At 34.0% G+C, this 19,104-nt stretch overlaps 1 protein-coding gene across 2 annotated transcripts in view; it reads right to left on the bottom strand.

The window, feature by feature from the left end:
- The window catches only part of POT1 (protection of telomeres 1), a 79,055-nt gene extending 60,386 nt beyond the window's left edge, over window positions 1-18,669 (bottom strand). Inside the window, exons 1-5 of one of the 2 annotated variants that reach the window (XM_030857683.3) lie at window positions 18,559-18,669; window positions 17,590-17,877; window positions 15,659-15,731; window positions 12,479-12,570; window positions 309-422 (exon numbers count right to left, since the gene is read on the bottom strand). In XM_030857683.3, the coding sequence (XP_030713543.1) occupies window positions 309-422; window positions 12,479-12,570; window positions 15,659-15,731; window positions 17,590-17,712 (402 nt within the window). In that variant the 5' untranslated portion in view covers window positions 17,713-17,877; window positions 18,559-18,669. The remainder of the gene's footprint in view (window positions 1-308; window positions 423-12,478; window positions 12,571-15,658; window positions 15,732-17,589; window positions 17,878-18,558) is intronic. The other variant, XM_030857684.3, reaches the window with a different exon arrangement.
- Between the last annotated feature and the right edge of the window lie 435 nt (window positions 18,670-19,104).

Below are 19,104 nucleotides of genomic sequence, written 5' to 3'. Positions count from 1 at the left end.
TCAAGCAGACCATCAAAAGAGGATGACAGTATAACTGCAAAGAATATATTGATCAGGTTTAGAGTGTCTGTGAAGCTTTAAGAATTTCAGTAACAAATAACTATCTTTAAGGGATCCTTCTCTGCTACCTGGAATCATTCTAAATATAAAGCCAAGAAAAGGATTTTTATTTTTAAACTTAAAATATTTAATTACAATAATTCAGTCAGACTAAATAGTTTATCTGCAGATACACAGAAATACTACTTCTATTCCATTACTTTACCTCATTAAAACTACAATTAGAGACTAAAAAGTTGCATGCTTACATAAACAGTTGATTTGAAGTCCTCAGATGCTTTCAAAAATAAGCGAAGTTTACCATCTCTGCTTGTAGATGAAGATGCTGACAAAATAACAAATCCGGCCACTGCAATGGTGTCCTATATAGAAAAAAATAATTTAAAAATCATCAAAATACCATAATTCTGAATGCCATATAGATTCTTATTTTTATTACTATGTAAAAACAGGAATCATTTCTATAAAATGAAAAGCTGGTTAGCCTAAACTTGTTTAATGCTTTCTGAATATAAGATTGAGACTACCACCTCCTACAAAAGGGTATCAGCAATGTAGCCATAGATAAGTACAGTGCTCCTCTTAATGGACCAGGAAAACACTACCTAAATCACTTAGAAATTTTTATTTATCTATTAGGGCTTCAAACATCAATGTTCATCTCAATTTATGTGAATAAGTGTGCATGAATAAACACAACGAAGAGACAGTAATGAGCCAACAGTATTAAGAATGGAAATTAAATGAAACTAAATCTCTGAGAGACTACATTGAGAAAGACATGTCATTATTGAAAAAACTCCATATTGTTATAAAACTAACATGAGCATAAAGATCCAGGGTATGAGACATAAATAGGACATTTCCATTTACATACTAATAGGAACAAAGATACTTTCTTTCCACGTAGGTTTATAATAGTAAGAAGAAGCCAATCTCCATTTATTCCTGCCTCTCTCATTCTTTAGTTAAATCTCTTTTCTTATTTTCCAAATACTGGAACATCCACACTTAGTGAGTCTTGTCTTGCTGTATTTTATATACACACACACACACACGCACACACGCGTGCACACACACACACACACATATTATTATCTTACTCCTCTAATTTTAACACCAAAACCTTAAGATAAACAGAAATTCCTGGGCCTTAGGCAGCTTCCTTCAATAATCTTAATTTCTACCAAATGGAACTCTTCTGCATTACTGATTTTTATTTTGCACATATGAGTGTGGTGTCAACCCCCAGGAGTCTCTATTTAGGTCCATTAATTAGGCTGTAAGCACCTTGAAGACAAGGGTCATGTCTTATTCTGCTTTGTATTTACAGGGCTTGGCACAAAGTAGGCCCTCCATAAACTATCTGTGAATCAAAGGAAGGATCATAAATGGCCTTTCTAAAATCTCTGGCCCTATCCAGATATTTTAGCTCTGCAAATTTCTGCATTTTATTTTCTTCAGGTGAGACTGCAAACATAATTGTGTCTGTGCTGTTAATACTAATTAAACACAATGCTTCACAGTTAAGTGGGAGAAAATTTTCCTTCCCACTGAAGATTTTCTATGTTTGTACCATGGTTTAGGCAGTTTTAAAGGGGAATAAAATAAAGAGCAAGAGTGCTTCTGGAATAAATTACTATTATAACTGAAAAATATGCAGTTTTTCCAATTTACCTTTGAACAGTATATTCTGATTTAAATGAAAACTTAAGATTTCAGTCAAAGATGTAAAGTTGTTTAATCAAGCTAACACAGGAGAATAAACAGAAGTAGGGAAATCATTGGTCAGTTCTAAATTCTCTTCAAAATACAAAAAATAACATATCTCATTTTATTTTTTATTTTACTTTAAAATGTCTCAAACATAAATATATGGAAAGATATACACTAAATGAAAGTGTTAGGGGAAGAAATGCATATTTTTCAATTTTTCTGTATAAACCAAACTTAAAGAATAAAAGTATTTCTTTTATGATGGAGAAAACATTTTTAAATAAAGAGAATAAATCATTAAAAGCAAGATATCAGTATTCATAACAAAAATTTTTCAAAAGTCTATTCTAACATTAGCAACAAAACTCAGTAAAAGGTTACAACTTTTCCTCTAGCATACAATCGACAAAATGGAAATAAGAACCAAAAATACTTTTAAAGAACCTACATGCCCGTTGACAGACGAATGGATAAAGAAGATGTGGTACATATATACAATGGAATATTAGCCATAAAAAGGAAATTGGGTCATTTGTAGAGATGTGGATGGATCTAGAGACTGTCCTACGGAGTGAAGTAAGTCAGAAAGAGAAAAACAAATATCGTATATTAACACATATATGTGGAACCTAGAAAAATGGTACAGATGAACCAGTTTGTAGGGCAGAAATACAGACACAGATGTAGAGAACAAACGTATGGACACCAAGGGGGGAAAGTGGCAGCGGGGGGCAGTGGTGGTGTGATGAATTCGGAGATTGGGATTGACATATAGACACTAATATGTATAAAATAGATAACTAATAAGAACCTGCTGTATAAAAAAAAAATAAAATTCAAAACTTCAAAAAAATAGTTATTAAAAAAATTTTAAGCTACAAATTAAACCTATAAAAAATAAATGTTCAATTTATTAAGTTTGTTTTATTTTTTTAATTTAATTTTACTTTTAATTTTTATTGGAGTATGGTTGATTTACAATGTTAGTTACAGCGTTAGTTTCAGGTGTACAGCAAAGTGAATCAGTTATACATATACATGTATCCACTCTTTTTAAGATTCTTTCCCCATATATGCCATTACAGAGTACTGAGTAGAGTTCCCTGTGCTATATAGTAGGTCCTTATTAGTTATCTATTTTATATATAGTAGTGTGTATATTTCCATCCCAAACTCCCAATTTATCCCTCCCAAATTTATATTTATAAACATGAATTTATATTTAATTTACACATATAAATTGCACTGAAGGCCCTCAGTGATCTCATCCCAAGTTACTTTGCCTGCTTTATCTCCATATACTTCCATTCAATACAAAATAAATCAGATTCTCTTATATACCCAATGTTTTTCCACATATATTTTTTGCATTTTCTGAGTACCTATCTTTTAAAATCTGGGCTGTAAATGGTTCTTCCCTGGGAGGTTTATCTTAGCTTGTACCCCAAAGAAGGAAGAAGGAAAAATAATTCTTCCTTCCTCTGAACTCTCCTATGCCGCATTTTAATATTTTTCATGTGTGTTATTTATAAACTTTCTTAATGTTTTTACTGCCCTGAAAACTCTGTAAGATCCTTGGGACTAAGAATGTCTTATCCATCTGAATATCCCACACAAGTGACTAGTGGAGGCTTCTGTTCATAATCAGTGGTCAACAAATATTTGTTGAATAAATTAATCAACACTGGTAGAAACTGAAATACAGATCTAAACAAAAGAGAAAAAAATAAATGGCTTAGGATTCATGTCCCATCAATTTATTAATCATAATGACTTTCAAATTAATTCAAATACACAGAGGATTAGAAACATAAATATATAATAGGCTGTTTTAGCTTGTATAAACACTCATTAGATTGAGTTGAAAATGAGATTTAACACACACTGTTCTAAGTTTCTGAGAAGAGCACAGCATACTGAAGCCATTCAAACAAGAATGGGAATTACACAGTTCAGTGGTGAGACTAAAGTATTCTGATATGTCAGAGTAGGTGCCTATCTCAGTTTGCTGAAAACAGTATTAGAAAACCAGCTTGAGAAGCATAACCCTGCTGCTAAAAATGATAAGGTTTTAATTGCTATCTTTGCATCAAAGTTATAAAAGTGAAAACACATTTGAAATGAAATCTTTGAAATAACTCGGCATACTCAGATATCAGCAAAGCAGTCATTTCCCTTTTGTCACAGTGCCTTAGATAGATTAAGCCCTCATCATTAGACAATTTTCAGTGTAGCCAACAGGAATATTTCTACCGCAAACGAGTTGCAGAGAAAATGAGTGAAATCAATACGGGTCTTTTTAACGTAAGCGTTCTTTAAAAATGAACAATTGAAGGAAAAAAAATCAGACAACTTACTTGCATATAAACAACCATGGTTTTTACATGCTAATATCTCCCAACGAGGAACACAATCAGTGGTGAAATAGGAAGCAAACCAATAGGTAACAAAAATACACAAAACCAGTGTATTAATTTGCTTATTTTTAATGGATAACATACTAAAAATTCTCAAGTCATCACTGAGCAGGAAAAGGGCAAAGAAAATATGAAACAGTTGATAATCCAAAAAGAAAAACTTATCTGACTTTAACAGGCATTAAGTAATTTTTACTATACTGACCTTGCAAATACTGTTAGGTTATCACATCTTAAAACACTGTTAAAGAGTGAAAGGGTACAGGGAAAAACCAGGGACCTGATGTCATTGATAGTGCAGTGACTGACAGAAAATGTTTCTTTAGCATAATAAATGTATTTCATGTGTATTAGCACTTATTGGATCATGTAACACCAAGGACATAATTGGCATAAAAACCAAAATCTTTAAATGGTCTACAAATCATTTTATGATCTGATGCCCACCCAGCTCACCAGCCGCATTTCGTGTGACTCACTCTGGAACTCTGCCTTACTATAATTCCTTAGCATTCCAGGATCCTCACTCAGGGCCTCTGTATATGCTGTTCTCTCTTACTTATCTACTCTCCCCGTACCCCTATGTTCATTCTTTCGGCTATTTTTCTCATTCTGCTACTCAATCTTCTTAGTACATATCATATCTGGATAAAATAATTAATTACATAATAGTTGTTTAATTCCACTCTTCTCCATTGAAAACTATTCCATGAAAGCAAGGTCCATAACTGTCTTATTCAGTTAAAATGTCTCTGACATGGAGCAGACAAAAAACATTCAACAAGTGTTTAGACAACTCAATGAATACCTAAATATATGAATATACACACACAAACACACAGACATTACATAAAATATACCTTCATTAAATCTTAACATAAACTATACAACTACTACAAAACTTACTTCATAGAATCTTAGCATTTTAGAATTGTGAAGGACCTTAGAGATCGCATAATCAAACACCTTCATCTTTCAGATAAGAAAATAAGGGCCAGAGAGAATAAATGAGCAGTTTAAGGTCACACACAACTAATTAGTTGTAGACTAAGACAAGAACCCAGATCTCCTGACTTCTATGGTAGGTACTACTCTATCTCCTCTTTCAGAACTAAATCTTATAGGAATGGGAAAAAACGTATTAACAAATGTCTGTAACTTTGACAGTTTTGTAATAAGACCTTTTTTTAAACTTTTAAAATACTTTGGAAAAGTCTTTCCTATTTTGTATCTACATATTAATGTTAAAACTTTCTTTAAATGAAAGTTAAAACTGAAAAAAATGCCTCAGATGGAGGGAATTTCAATTAGACCATTTGTATTCCCACAAAATGTACCATTAATCTAGCAAAGCAAAGATGTTTTAGGATTGCTGTATTCAAATACAGAGCTAATCTTAAGGAAATAAGCGACAAAGAAGAAAGGTGTAAGAATCGAGCTATAAAAATTCATTCTTTTTTTTTTTACCCTGTGTATGTCCACATTTATTTTTTATTTAAAAAAATTTTTTAACATCTTTATTAGAGTATAATTGCTTTACAATAGTGTGTTAGTTTCTGTTTTATAACAAAGTGAATCAGTTATACATATACATATGTTCCCATATCTCTTCCCTCTTGCATCTCCCTCCCTCCCACCCTCCCTATCCCACCCCTCTACGTGGTCACATAGCACCCAGCTGATCTCCCTGTGCTATGCGGTTGCTTCCCACTAGCTGTTTTCCATTTGGTAGTGTATATATGTCCATGCCACTCTCTCACTTTGTCCCAGCTTACCCTTCCCACTCCCCGTATCCTCAAGTCCATTCTCTAGTCGGTCTGCATGTTCATTCCCGTCTTGGCCCTAGGTTCTTCGGACCTTTTTTCTCTTTCTTTTTTTACTTTTATTTATTTATTTATTTTAATTTTTTTTTAATTTAGATTCCATATATATGTGTTAGCATACGGTATTTGTTTTTCTCTTTCTGACTTACTTCACTTTGTATGACAGTCTCTAGGTCCATCCACCTCACAATAAAAATTCATTCTTTTATGCAAAAAGTTTTACCTTTGATTTGCAACAATCTTTAACCTTAATACTATAAACTCTAAAATAAATAGACTAATTAGACCTCCCAAATGATCAACATTCGTGATTTTAAATGCAGAAAGAATTTAAACTAAATTGTGACCTCAGTCTTCACACCATTATATTTTAAAAGGAGAAACCTTGACTTACCATTACCAACATCCCATTATCTGACAAGTACTAATTAGTTGTATGGTTCTATTCTATTTTAATGAATACCTATTTAAAATATATTTCAAAAGCAGAAGACACCTTTCATATCAGTTAGGAAAAACAATAATATCTAATATATCATACATGTTTTATAGATAAATGTACATGTTTTGCTAACTCATTATATTATAAACCTTTTGTATTATTTTTCAGGTAAGAATTTAATAAATACAAGAATGTTAAGGAAGGATAAAGATAAAAACATATTTAAAATATAAGCAAACAGATCCCTAATATTCAATACCATGTATTTATTTTTAAAACACTTCTCTAAGACGTCCAAGATACGTTGTGAAATAAAGCAATTTACAAAACATGGATTGTATGATGTCATTTGGTAGAAAATGTACATATATGTTTATATGTATATAAAGATACATACATACATATGTAAGTATACATATATACACACATATATAAAAGCTGGAAGGATACCAAAAAAAGAAAAAGACATAGCAGTGGTTTTATCTAATAATGGGAGTAGGTAATGAGAGTGGGTTCAGAGGGAGTGGGGCAGCTTTTGCTTTTCTGGTTATGCCCTTCCATGCTGCTTAAATGCTTTTAAAACCATGGCCACACAAGAAGAACAAAATCTTCTAAGGCAAACATTTCCAAGACCTAATTCAAGTCCACAATATCTCCTTAAGGCAGGACAAAAATACAGTCGTGGAGACAGAGCAGCTTCTGTACTTACTACAAGGTTAGCTTTAGAATAACTGTACTACTGACCATCAGGACAGAGGGTTACTAATGGCTCAAACGATAAACGTATATGGAAGCACTTTGCAATCTGTAAAGTTCCATACAAATATAATACGATATTCTCAATAAAAGATTAGTAATATAATATATAAAAGATTAGTACCATATTTTAGTAAAAGATTCCAAAAACCTGATTAAGCATTAGAGGCTAGCTTTAATAGATGTTTGAAAAATAAACAAATGTGTTTTGTTGCCTAAACTTAAGCAAACTCTAACAGCCTCTTAAGTATGGCCTTTGCTATTGAACTATGTAAAATAAAGGACAGAAAAAGGAACAGAAAAGTAAGTTCTTTAATCTCCTTACATCACTAGAAATTAGAATTTACGATCTCTTTATATCATTTCACTTCAAAACATCCAAACATGCCAGCCAGAAGAGCTCTTTAATTATGAACCCCTCCAAAAACAAACACACACATTCATATGCACACACAGATACATAGTCAGAGATACCCAGGACTAATGAGGAGGAAGGAAGTATAAGATAAACAGAGATCCATGCACTAAGGTAAAAAAAAAATTAATATATGCATAATAAATGTAATACACACAAACCTCTCTAATAGCAACTCTACCTAGAACATTTCCTCCAAAGATTCTTTTGTATTGTCTTTGTAAAATGTTTCAAAAAATTCTTTAAGAAGATTAAAACATTACATTCATATTAGCACTTGACTCTCATGAACATAAAACTTTTCTAAAAATAATACAGGAAGATTTTTGTAAGATACGAAATTCTAATATCAGATCATTATTATTTCTGTGGAGTTCCATATTAACTCAACCATATACTGCGATAGAATCATGAAATTGGGCCTTTAAAAAGCAGTTCTTGATGATCATATGTTCATGGATCTCTTTGAGAATGAGGTAAGAGTTACAGACGGCCTCCTCAGAGGGGAAAAAAAATACATAAATACATTTACATACACTTTTAGTTGATTGAAGAACGCTTTTTGGCTACCTACACCCTGTTGGGGATTCACTGGAGACCCGAGCACCCTAGGGTCTCATCTTCATCTATAAACTATAGGCCCTTTCATAAAAATGAAGCAGGCTTTAGTTTTATTGCCAGTTGACTCTTAAAACAGGATGCTAAAACCTCTTCCTGATCATGCATTAAAATCAGCTTTTCTCCCCTGAAGGAAACTGAAGCACAGAGTGTAACGTCGTACTTATTAAAAAAAATATCAGGAGCGAAGAAAAGAAAGGTAACTTTAATGATCTTAGCAAATTGAAAGGAAGTAGGCTATTATTTCCTGGCCCAGGTCCTTGAAATCTCTAAAACTGTTAAAAGTGGACTTCTTTACAGAAAGGAAAGAGTTCATCTTAAATAACATGAAACTACATTTCATGTATATTTCAAATATTCTATAACCCATGAAAACTAAATATTACTAATTCAATGTACTATCGCAAAACTTGCCTATGCATACCTAACAGCCTGAAGAATGAGAAAGCTGTTAATACACTGATTTGGGGTTTTATTGGTTTGTTTTGAAGGATGGGCAGCCAGAGAAAATATCTGTTATAACTTAGTATCCACACGCAAATTAGTCATTAAACTGATTTTTTTCATTTTCCCCTATCTCATCAAAGTATTATAATAGAGAAATTGTTTTCTAGATCAAGGGAAAAATATGTAAGTTATTTTTCTAAATAAGTGTATCTTTCCCTGTTAAACATCTACTTAGCATTCTCACTTTCATTCCTCTCTCTCCCTCCCTCTCACTCTCATCATTTCTGAGGAATATCTTCCTTAAAAAATGGCATGGGGGCTTCCCTGGTGGCGCAGAGGTTGAGAGTCCGCCTGCCGATGCAGGGGACACGGGTTCGTGCCCTGGTCCGGGAAGATCCCACATGCTGCGGAGCAGCTGGGCCCGTGAGCCGTGGCCACTGAGCCTGTGCGTCCAGAGCCTGTGCTCCGCAACGGGAGAGGCCACAACAGTGAGAGGCCCGCATACCAAAAAAAAAAAAAAAGCATGATTTAGGGACTTATTAAACACTGAATTCTTAATAATTCAGAACTGTCATCATAAACATTAATTATTTTAACAAAGCTGAAATAAAGTCATGCCTTTAAGAGCAAGAAGAATAATAATAAGGAACAATAACAGGCCTTTACTGGAGCCACCCACAAAAGTGCCTCATCAAAATAGCTATGTAGAGATACTGGATCCTACCCTACCTAAACGGCCTCAAGCAGGTATGATTTTGTGTGTGTGTGCGTGTGTGTGTGTGTGTGTGTGTACACATGCTTTATATACTTTATTTCCTAGTCCCCTTTCTTGATAAGACTGTCAGATAGTACTTTTTTAGTATACTTGCCTCTAGAACTTCACAGTGCCATAGCAACCATATTAAAACTATATCGCATTCAAAGTTTTTAAAATTGCATCGAAAATTAGTCTAGTTATCATTCTGAAGAGAAACAGTCTAATGAACTGTCCTAGGAATTTCTGGACATGAATTGCATGGCAACTATTTGATTTCATGAATTGCATGGCAACTCCTATTTGATTTCTTCAAATTGTGAAGTAAGATTTTAAGATATACCACTGACTTAATAACAGCTTTTCACTGAGAAAAAAAATCACTACACTAATTCTTTTCTTTGTTCAAATTATAAATTAAGAAAAAATTAACTGATTTACCACCTCCTTACAGAAACTTAGCAAAAAACTCCTAGGAGAGGACACAGGCAAAACGTTCTCTGACATAAATTGTACAGTTTTCTTAGGTCAGTTCTCCAAACTACAAACACACACACATATACAACTAATCAATTCTGGGTCAATTCAACAAATGCTTTAGTTTTGGTCTTTATACATCCACAATAGCTTCTGAATTACTGCTAAGGTCTCCTCACTGAGTTCCCTACCTAAAGTCTCCTCCTGGTAGAAGAAAATAAATTTAAAAATAACTTATGAGATAATCAGGGAAATTGGAACACTGACTTGATATTTGATTATATAGAGGAATTACTGTTAAATTATTTAGGCATAATGATGAAATTGTGTTTATTCAAATAGATAGTAAGACACATAGATATACATAGATATGTGTGTACATATACATGAATACATTGATGATATTTCATGGTTTATAAAAGCTGATGTTAATATTTCAGTAGTATAATTGTACTATGGTATGTATTCATTTGTATATATACATATACACATACACATATAATTTTAGGATGCTTTCTCTTTTACATACTGAAATTTTTAGGATTTAAATTATATAATTCCTGATATTTGCCTCAAAATAATCTGTGGCAGTAAAATGAAAAGATGAAACAGATGAAATAAGAGCCTGAATGCTGATAACTGAAGTTAGATATTTGGAATATGGACAGTCGTTATACAATTCTTACCACTTATATATATGTTAGAAATTTTTCATAATAAAAAGTTTAAAGACTAACAAATAAAATATTCCACTAAAAAACTAAGTGCCTACTCTTTGATGTTTCTCCCCAAATCCTCCAGGCAGATTCAGCCTATTGAGGCTGCTATTCCAGTTCTATTATAGTTACCACCATTAAATGATTTTCCATTAGGCTAGAGATAGTGGACTCCATAAGGTCAAGCACTGTGTCTTATTCATTTTGGTTTCTCCAGAGCCTAGCACAGAGTCAAGCAAAATGTCAGCACTTAATAAATGTTTACTGAACCTAAATGAAAAAAGAGACAGAGTACAGACAATCTCATCTGACTGTGCCATTTTGCAGAAACCATTGTTTTTTCCCACGTCATTTACTTGTTAGTAACAACCATAAATCAAAAAGGATTGAAACCATATATCTAATATTCCTGCAACATCATTATAGAAGTACTGTCTAACTCTGAGCAACTTATTTGGAGACTTATCAATGACTCAACAATGTTTTACAGCTATATGCTTCAATATTGTTTAATTACCAAAACTGGTTTTGCAAATATCTAGAGGATCTCCAATTAACATCAAAGATGTTATGAGACTCTTACAGAAAGTTAATTTTAAATCATTTTAATACGCATGCAGAAAAAATCTGTAAGATTATACACCAAACAGTGGTTAATTTCTGGAGATGTGCTGTCCAATACAGTATCAACTAGCCATATGTGGCTATTTAAATTTAATTAAAATGATATTATACAAAGTTTAAAATTTAGTTCCTCAGCTGTACTAGCCATATTTTAAGGGCTCATTGGCCAAATATGACTAGTGGCTACCATATTGACAGCACAGATATAGAACATTTCCATCACCGCAAACAGTTCTACTGGATGGTGCTACTGATTTTACTGTGCTGATCTTGTAACCTGCAACATTGCTAAATTCATGTATTAGCCCTAGTAGCTTTCTTTTGGATTCTTTAAGATTTTCTATATATCAGATCATGTCATCTGAGAAGAGAGATAGTTTTACTTCTTCTTTTACAATTTAGATGTCTTTTATTTCTTTCTTATTTAGTTGCTCTGGCTAGAAGTTCCAGTACAACGTTGAATAACAGTGGTGAAAGCAAGCATCCTTGTCCTGTTCCTAACCTTGGGAGGAATGCTTTCAGTCTTTAACCACTGACTATGATGTTAGCTGTAGGTTTTTCATAACTGATCTTTACTATGTTGAGAAGTTCCCTTCTATTCCTAGTTTTCTGAGTGTTTTGATTATGAAAGTGTGTAGAATTTTTCAAATGCCTTTCCTGCATCAATTAAGATGATCGTTTGTGTTTTTTTCCCTTTGCTCTATTACTGTGATACATTACAATGACTGATTTTCTTATGTTGAACCAAACATCATTTCTGGGATAAATCCCCCTTGGTCATTGTGTTTACTCCTTTTAATATGCTGTTGTGTTTGGTTTGGTATTATCTTGTTGGGGATTTAGCAGGCATTTCTTTTTATAACAATTATAGAAAATATTATAAAAATACAGAGTTATAGCTCATTACTTTTTAGTTAGTGAGAATTATTTTTTAATTAAGTGAAGAGAAAATGTATATATCTTTAAGCTATTCTATTGAACACTAAAAATTAAACTTAAGTGAGAGGAAAAATTGTCCCTTTTTATGTCAATGATAAGTTTTACTAACCTCTTACAAGTGTTCAATTTTAAAGATGTTGCTTTTTTAAGTATAATTTTTATATACCTAAAATATATAATGAATCACTAAAATATGGCCTATGGGATAAATACAGCATCTTCAATAATTCTAAGCCTACTGCAAAAAAGATAAAGTAATATAAAAATACTTTACCCCTTCATAGAAAACTTTAGCACAGTCCTTTGCTAATTTTCCAAAAAATAATACACTGAGGGTGTTGATATCCGAATTTGAATTTTCTTGTTCTGTGGAGAAACACAGACACACAGAAAAACACTTTAGATATAAAGGTGTTCTAGACAAGAAAATTGATGACAACTAAATTCTAAAAACTATAGATAATTCAAAATATAATTATGAAGAAGAGTAATTAAAACGTTTAAAATTCACTTGTAGTTTACTCTTAACACCTTAAGTATCATAAAAATAATGTATAGAATGCTACTAGGTGTTAAAACCAAAATTATAACTAGTTGCACCTAAAATATGTTTTACAAATTTCTGTAAATACTACATTAACATCATATAATGACCACTTTCAATTTATTTTCACATGGTTATGATCAAAAGAACTGAATAAGTTACAATTATTCAATTTTTATAGTGTATAACATATCACTCCCCAAATACTTCATTTTTACTGATCTTCTGGTAATCTATAAGTATTAGAACATGAAGTTTTAATCTAGGGAAGTGTGTTCTTCTCCCCCAGCACCCGCATATTGAAGAATAAACGAGCATGTGTGTGTAAAAACCAAGCTATTTGTGATTTTGACAATGAAAATTACTAGGAAAAGAAGAAACAAACATTTTACAGTAATCTCATTTGTATATTCTAGGCTTTGATAAAGAATCTCCATAATCTTCATTCTTCAGAGGCCACCTCCTAGAACCACTGAAGCAAGTCCAAATACTAAGATTCAATTACTATGTCATCGGAGGGAGGTCGCATTAATATAAGCTTTCAAACATTCAACTACTCGAAGAAACTGCCTTTATATCAGACTTTCATGTATCTATGAAGTACATGAAAGATCTTTCTAAAATTTGCAGTGTTACTTAAAACTCCTGAATCTGCTACTTTATCACCAGCAATGAAACAACTACATCTGTCTGTTGCCTCCTTTCACTTACCTCTTTCATCCAACTCCTCAAAACAAGTATATACATAAACTGAAACACTAATGTTCCTTAAAAACAAAAACACAATGGCTTCTAATCAAGATATAACTTACTTCTTTAATATCTTAAATGACCTATCAAATGTCTATTTCTGGCCATGACAGAGTAACAGGGACGGGATTTGCTCTCCGGCCTTAAAGCAACTAGAGAAGTAAGAAAATATATATAAAACAACAGTTTTCAGACACTGGACGACAGTAAGTGCAGGTAAGTGATCTCTTTGAGATGGAAAACAAAGCAACAGCCCCAGCTTACTTCCTGGAAAGAGTTTCCAGGCAGCAGAAAATGGAGGTAAAAATCCAAAGAAAGCCCAACAGCCTCACTGAATTCAGAAGAGTTCAGATTTGAGGACAGCAAGGCAGCTAGAATCTGCATGACATGGTGCTGAAAGGAAGACAGCAGCATAGATAGATAAGAGCGCTCTGGAGATGGGTGCCTTCTGGTCTTTGGTTGAGTACTGATCTACAAAAGCATGGTAGGAAAGGGATTAGAACCACTTGAAAGAAACAGGCAGAACAATTCTGAGACTCACACAGGGCTGTGAACTGTTCTGGTTCCAACCAGCCAGAGTGGAATCCTCATACACAAAACACATAGTAAACTTGTCAGAAGGGCACTTCCTTAGTGATAAGGGCAAATTAGCCCCCAAATAAAGGCTGCTCTAGATCCATCCTACCAAAGCTAACCAAACTGATTCCAAGAGAATTTACAGTATTCCAAAACAAAGACAAATAATATTTAAAGGATTACAAATAAATCCAATATTTGATAATATAAAATTCTAAATGTCCAGGATCCAGTTAAAAAACTGCCAACCATATAGAAAGGAAAAACACGTAAGGATTGGGGGGGGGCAGGGAATCAATAGGAAAAAACTCAGAAATGACAGTGATGACAGGATTGCCAGAGAAGATTTTGGAACAGTTATTAAAAGTACATGTTCAAGGAAGTAGAAGAAAATAGATGAGGAGAACTGGCAGATATGAAAAAACTCAAGATGAACTTCCAGAGTTGAAAAATATAATATTAGAAGCTAATAGTACACTGATTGGAGTTAACAGCAGATTAACAGACAAGAAATGTTACTGAAAACTGGAAAATAGAGAAAAACTAATGAAAAGAAAGGCCAATTTTAAAGATAAGTAAAATAAATCTCTAGCCAGAATGATCAGAAAAAAAAGTGAGAGAGAGAGAGAAAATAGTCTCAAATTATCAAATCATTGAAATGGGACACCACTACAGATCCTACCAACATTAAAAGCATATAAAAAGTATATTATGAATGACTTTATGCCAATATATCTGACAACCAAGATGACCTGATAAATTCCCTTAGAAACATAAATTACCAATCACTACAGGAAAAGACAGATTCCTATCATATTTTTCATAAATTTAACAAAATATTAGCAAATCATACCTAGGAATATATAAAAGGATAATACATCAGGCATACCACCTTATCCTGCTCTATTTGTCTACAAACCACATTTCTATCAATTATTACTTTATATAATTATTTGTTGAATTTATTTATTCCCCTACAATGTAAACTCCATGAATGCAAGAACGTTGTTTCGGTCACTGCTATATTCCCTGTACTTAGAACAGTGTCTGATATATATCTGGTTTTCAATAGTTGTAGAAATGTGGTTCAAAGTTTGTTTCCCATTCACGGCTGTAGACCATTCTTTATTCATTCAACTAATTTCAGACTTCAGATGAGATTTACTTTGGTCCCCAAGTATTCTAAACTCTTACCAGGATTATTTAAGGGTTACTAGGAAGAAGAATTCTCCCTCATGTAACTACACTTGGGTAAGAAATAACATGCTGAAAGTAGCATTTTCTTAAAATTTGCTAAGCTGTTTGGGTCACATTAGTGAAACTAGAAGTAGGGGGATGAGTTGGTTATTGTAATAGTCTAGATAGGACGTTAAAGGAATCTGAAGTATAACAGAAGCAATGGGAGAATGGGGAGAGGATAGACTTCGGAGAAAAAAATTTAGAGAGGAAAAGAATAACTTTTCATTCCATAGATTCTTACACTAGAAATGATTTTTGTGCTTATGTGTGTATGTATACATACACAAAGTTACCCATTTCCAGATTACAAGCAAAAAGTTAAGCAGAAATGGTCTTCTTATATACCTTGTAGTCCAATCTTCAAAACAGCTCTTCTGTTTCCACCATAAGTTAAAGAAGAGATAAGTGAGAGTTTTCCCTGAAACGAGAGAAAAACAGTTACACAGAAAAGCCAAAAGAGATTATAATACCAAGATACAAGTAAAAATTAGAATAAATTTTTTAATTTGCTTTATTCATCATTACAAAATACTGGAAAGAATCCAAGTACTGCTATACTGGGGAATGGATAAACAGACTGTGATGGAATTCTAGCAACCAATAAAAAGTAATACTATTGGGCTTCCCTGGTGGCGCAGTGGTTGAGAGTCCACCTGCCGATGCAGGGGACACGGGTTCGTGCGCCGGTCCGGGAAGATCCCACATGCCACGGAGCGGCTGGGCCCGTGAGCCATGGCCACTGAGCCTGTGCGTCTGGAGCCTGTGCTTCGCAACGGGAGAGGCCATAACAGTGAGAGGCCCACATACCGCCAAAAAAAAAAAAAAAAAGTAATACTATTGATAAACTCAACAACCTGAAGAATCTCAAATGTCTTGAGTGAAAGAAGCCAGAATCGAAAGGCTACCTACTGATACCTGTAACATATAATACTGTACATCAACTATATTTCAATTAAAAAAATAAAAGGCTACATACTGTATGATTCAATTTACATGGCATTCTTGAAAGGCAAGAATACTATATACTCTCAGAAAACTGGTCAAAAGTGGTTGCCAGGGATTGAAATTAGGGTAGCAGCTGACTCTAAAATTTTTGGGGGGAGGGTGATCATCTGTTCTATAGCTTGATTATGGTTGTAGTTATACGTTTTTATATATCTCTCAAAACTCACAGAACTGTATAGTAAAAACAATGAATTTCACAGTAAAATGTATTTAATAAAATTCAAGAAACATAAATATGTTTCTTGAGATATCTACAGACACGTGCAGGTTAGACAAAGGAATTTAAGAATTCAAACTGACATTTTACTTATATATAAAAGGGTTTATTTTAGTAACACTAATAAAAGTACTAGAATTTAAAAAATATTTCATTTAAATGCTTCTATATCAAACACACAAAATAAGAGAAGAATGATAAAGTTAGATACAGCTCAGTAATAATTAGTATTAATGACTTGTCACAAAGAAAAGGAATCTAACCACAGCACTTTATTAATAAATACAAGTATGCAAGAAACATCATCCGAATCAACCAAATGCAAAATGAGTTTACAAATACTAACAAGCATTTGATTAGGAATTTAAATTCAATGAAGTAGAGAAGACCAACTGTAATACGTAATACTCTATTTCATATGAAACAAAATATAAGGAAAATGGAAAATAAACAAAGGAATAAAAGATAAATGTCTACATGGAGAATATTGATTAGAAGGGCAAAACTGAAGTGTGGCATTATTTCTGCTTCTTTTACTATCAGACCCATTTTATCAGTAAGTCCCTTACCTCCTTCCCAGCATTCTTAACTTTGTCCAAAACTTAAATATACAATAACTAAAATTAAAAATTCACTAAATATGCATACAATATTGGATATAACCCAAAAAAAAGTTCAGTAAACTTAAAGACAGAACAATAGAAATTCCACAATCTGAAAATCCCTCAGCCAAAAAAGAAAACAAAAACAAAATAGTACTGAAGAAAAACAAACTACCTCAGAGACCAGAAGTACAGTATCAAACAGTCCAACATACAAACATACATGTAACCGACATCCAGAAGGAGAAATGAGTAATAATATACTAAAAAAAAAAAATCCAAGAAACATTAGCCAATAATATCCCTAATTTGATGAACAACATTGACTTGTGGATCCAAGAAGCTCAGTTACCCACAAGCAAGAGAAATTCAAAGAAAAACCACACCTAGGCACTTGACAATCCAACTGCTGAAAACAAAAGACAACTATTCTGAGTTATGAAAATTCTTACCTCGATATATTTCCTGCTATAATCACAACCTGGCTGTAGGTATCTGAAATCTACTTTGTGTAATTTACTTAGCAGATCAACTTCAGGCAGTCCTTTGACTTCTTTTATTAATTCAAGTGGCATATCAGATCTGCTTCACAGTGCCGTGGAAAGCAAATTCAGTTAGGGAAGTTGATAGCTTACTGCTGAAAACACAAAGCTCAGTGTTTTATCCAAAATGTAGTCAATAATTTGCTTTAAGCTTCTTTGATTTAGTTTTGCTTTTCCTTTCCTTTAAGTTAGTCATCACTGTTGGGGGAGAGGGAGGAAGGATGGATTATGCTATAATTTTATTACAGGGATCAATACACGCATCCTCCTAAGGCATTGAAACTTAATCCTTTTTTATTTAGTTTTATATTTAAAGAACTACTTCTAAAAGCCAGTTTTAGGATCTGTACACACTGCACTAGCAATTGCCTTTACCACTGTGCTTTAAAATGTACAAACTATGGGGAAGGGAAGGGAGGTTGAAAAGTTTTGGGTTTGTTTTTTAATCCCTTTGGCAGTTTTAATATTGTGTGGGCAAATTGTGCACGAAAAGCTTATTACTCCAAAATATATCAGTTGCCTCCCCCCCTCCAGCCCCTATGCAATCGAAAGAAACGACTATTGAACTGATGTTAACTTGTGCATTGCAGATTCAATCTTTTTTCTCAAACTTCTTGCCTGGGACACGAACTAGTGTCGATATTTAATTTTAGTGTGTGCCCACCAAGCTTCTCCAAGCCAGCTGGCCGTCTAGAGGGCGGGGGGGGGGGGGGTCCTGCATTAACTCAAGTCAGCTGCTCACAAAACGCCAAGCAAGATGGTCAACACAGCAAGCTCACAAGAAAGACAAGTACGAACAGTTTCTCTGCAATAACTTCTCCAAATTTTTATCTAAACTAAATCAGCCTCTTCATAATACTGGTTCAGGTCCCGACTCACCTTGTACCCAAGCAACGAACTCCAAACGTACTTGGAAATTGACCAGCGCTCTAAACAGAAACCCGGAAGAGTTCAGACTGGCGCGCCCGTGACGTCACACGCACGCTAGCAACCCAGTCCTACGCATGCGTACACAGTCGGTAGGCGGGGGTAATCTGCCCCTTGCTCCTGGGCGCTTGGAAGGACGAGTTGCGAGACGGTTTCCAGGCCTAAAATGCCCTGGAAGTTTCACGGAACACCTAGAGGGTGCGGTACCTGGGGAAGCGTGAGGCGGCTGTACTTCTCCCGCTCCCCGAATTTCCTCCGCTCCCCTTAGCCCCGCCCCGCCTATTTTGTGCAAACCGTGTGGGGGAGGGGTGTGCGGGGCGGTGGGAGACGGGAACGCTATGCTCTGTGGTTCCTAAATCCTGTAGCCAATGAAAAGCCTTTCCAAAACCAGAGCGGGTTTTAAGATTCCGTTTGGTAGGCTGGAAGTTCCTGTGGGCAGGGCCCTTATTTTAGCTTCCATTTCCCTTCCCCTAAAAGGAAGCGCTCAAATGCAACTTT

Source organism: Globicephala melas, chromosome 9 (assembly GCF_963455315.2).
Source record: "Globicephala melas chromosome 9, mGloMel1.2, whole genome shotgun sequence".
Classification (NCBI taxonomy): Eukaryota; Metazoa; Chordata; class Mammalia; order Artiodactyla; family Delphinidae; genus Globicephala; species Globicephala melas.
The sequence above is the reverse complement of the archived record's forward strand: the minus strand, read 5'-3'. Positions and strand labels throughout refer to the sequence as shown.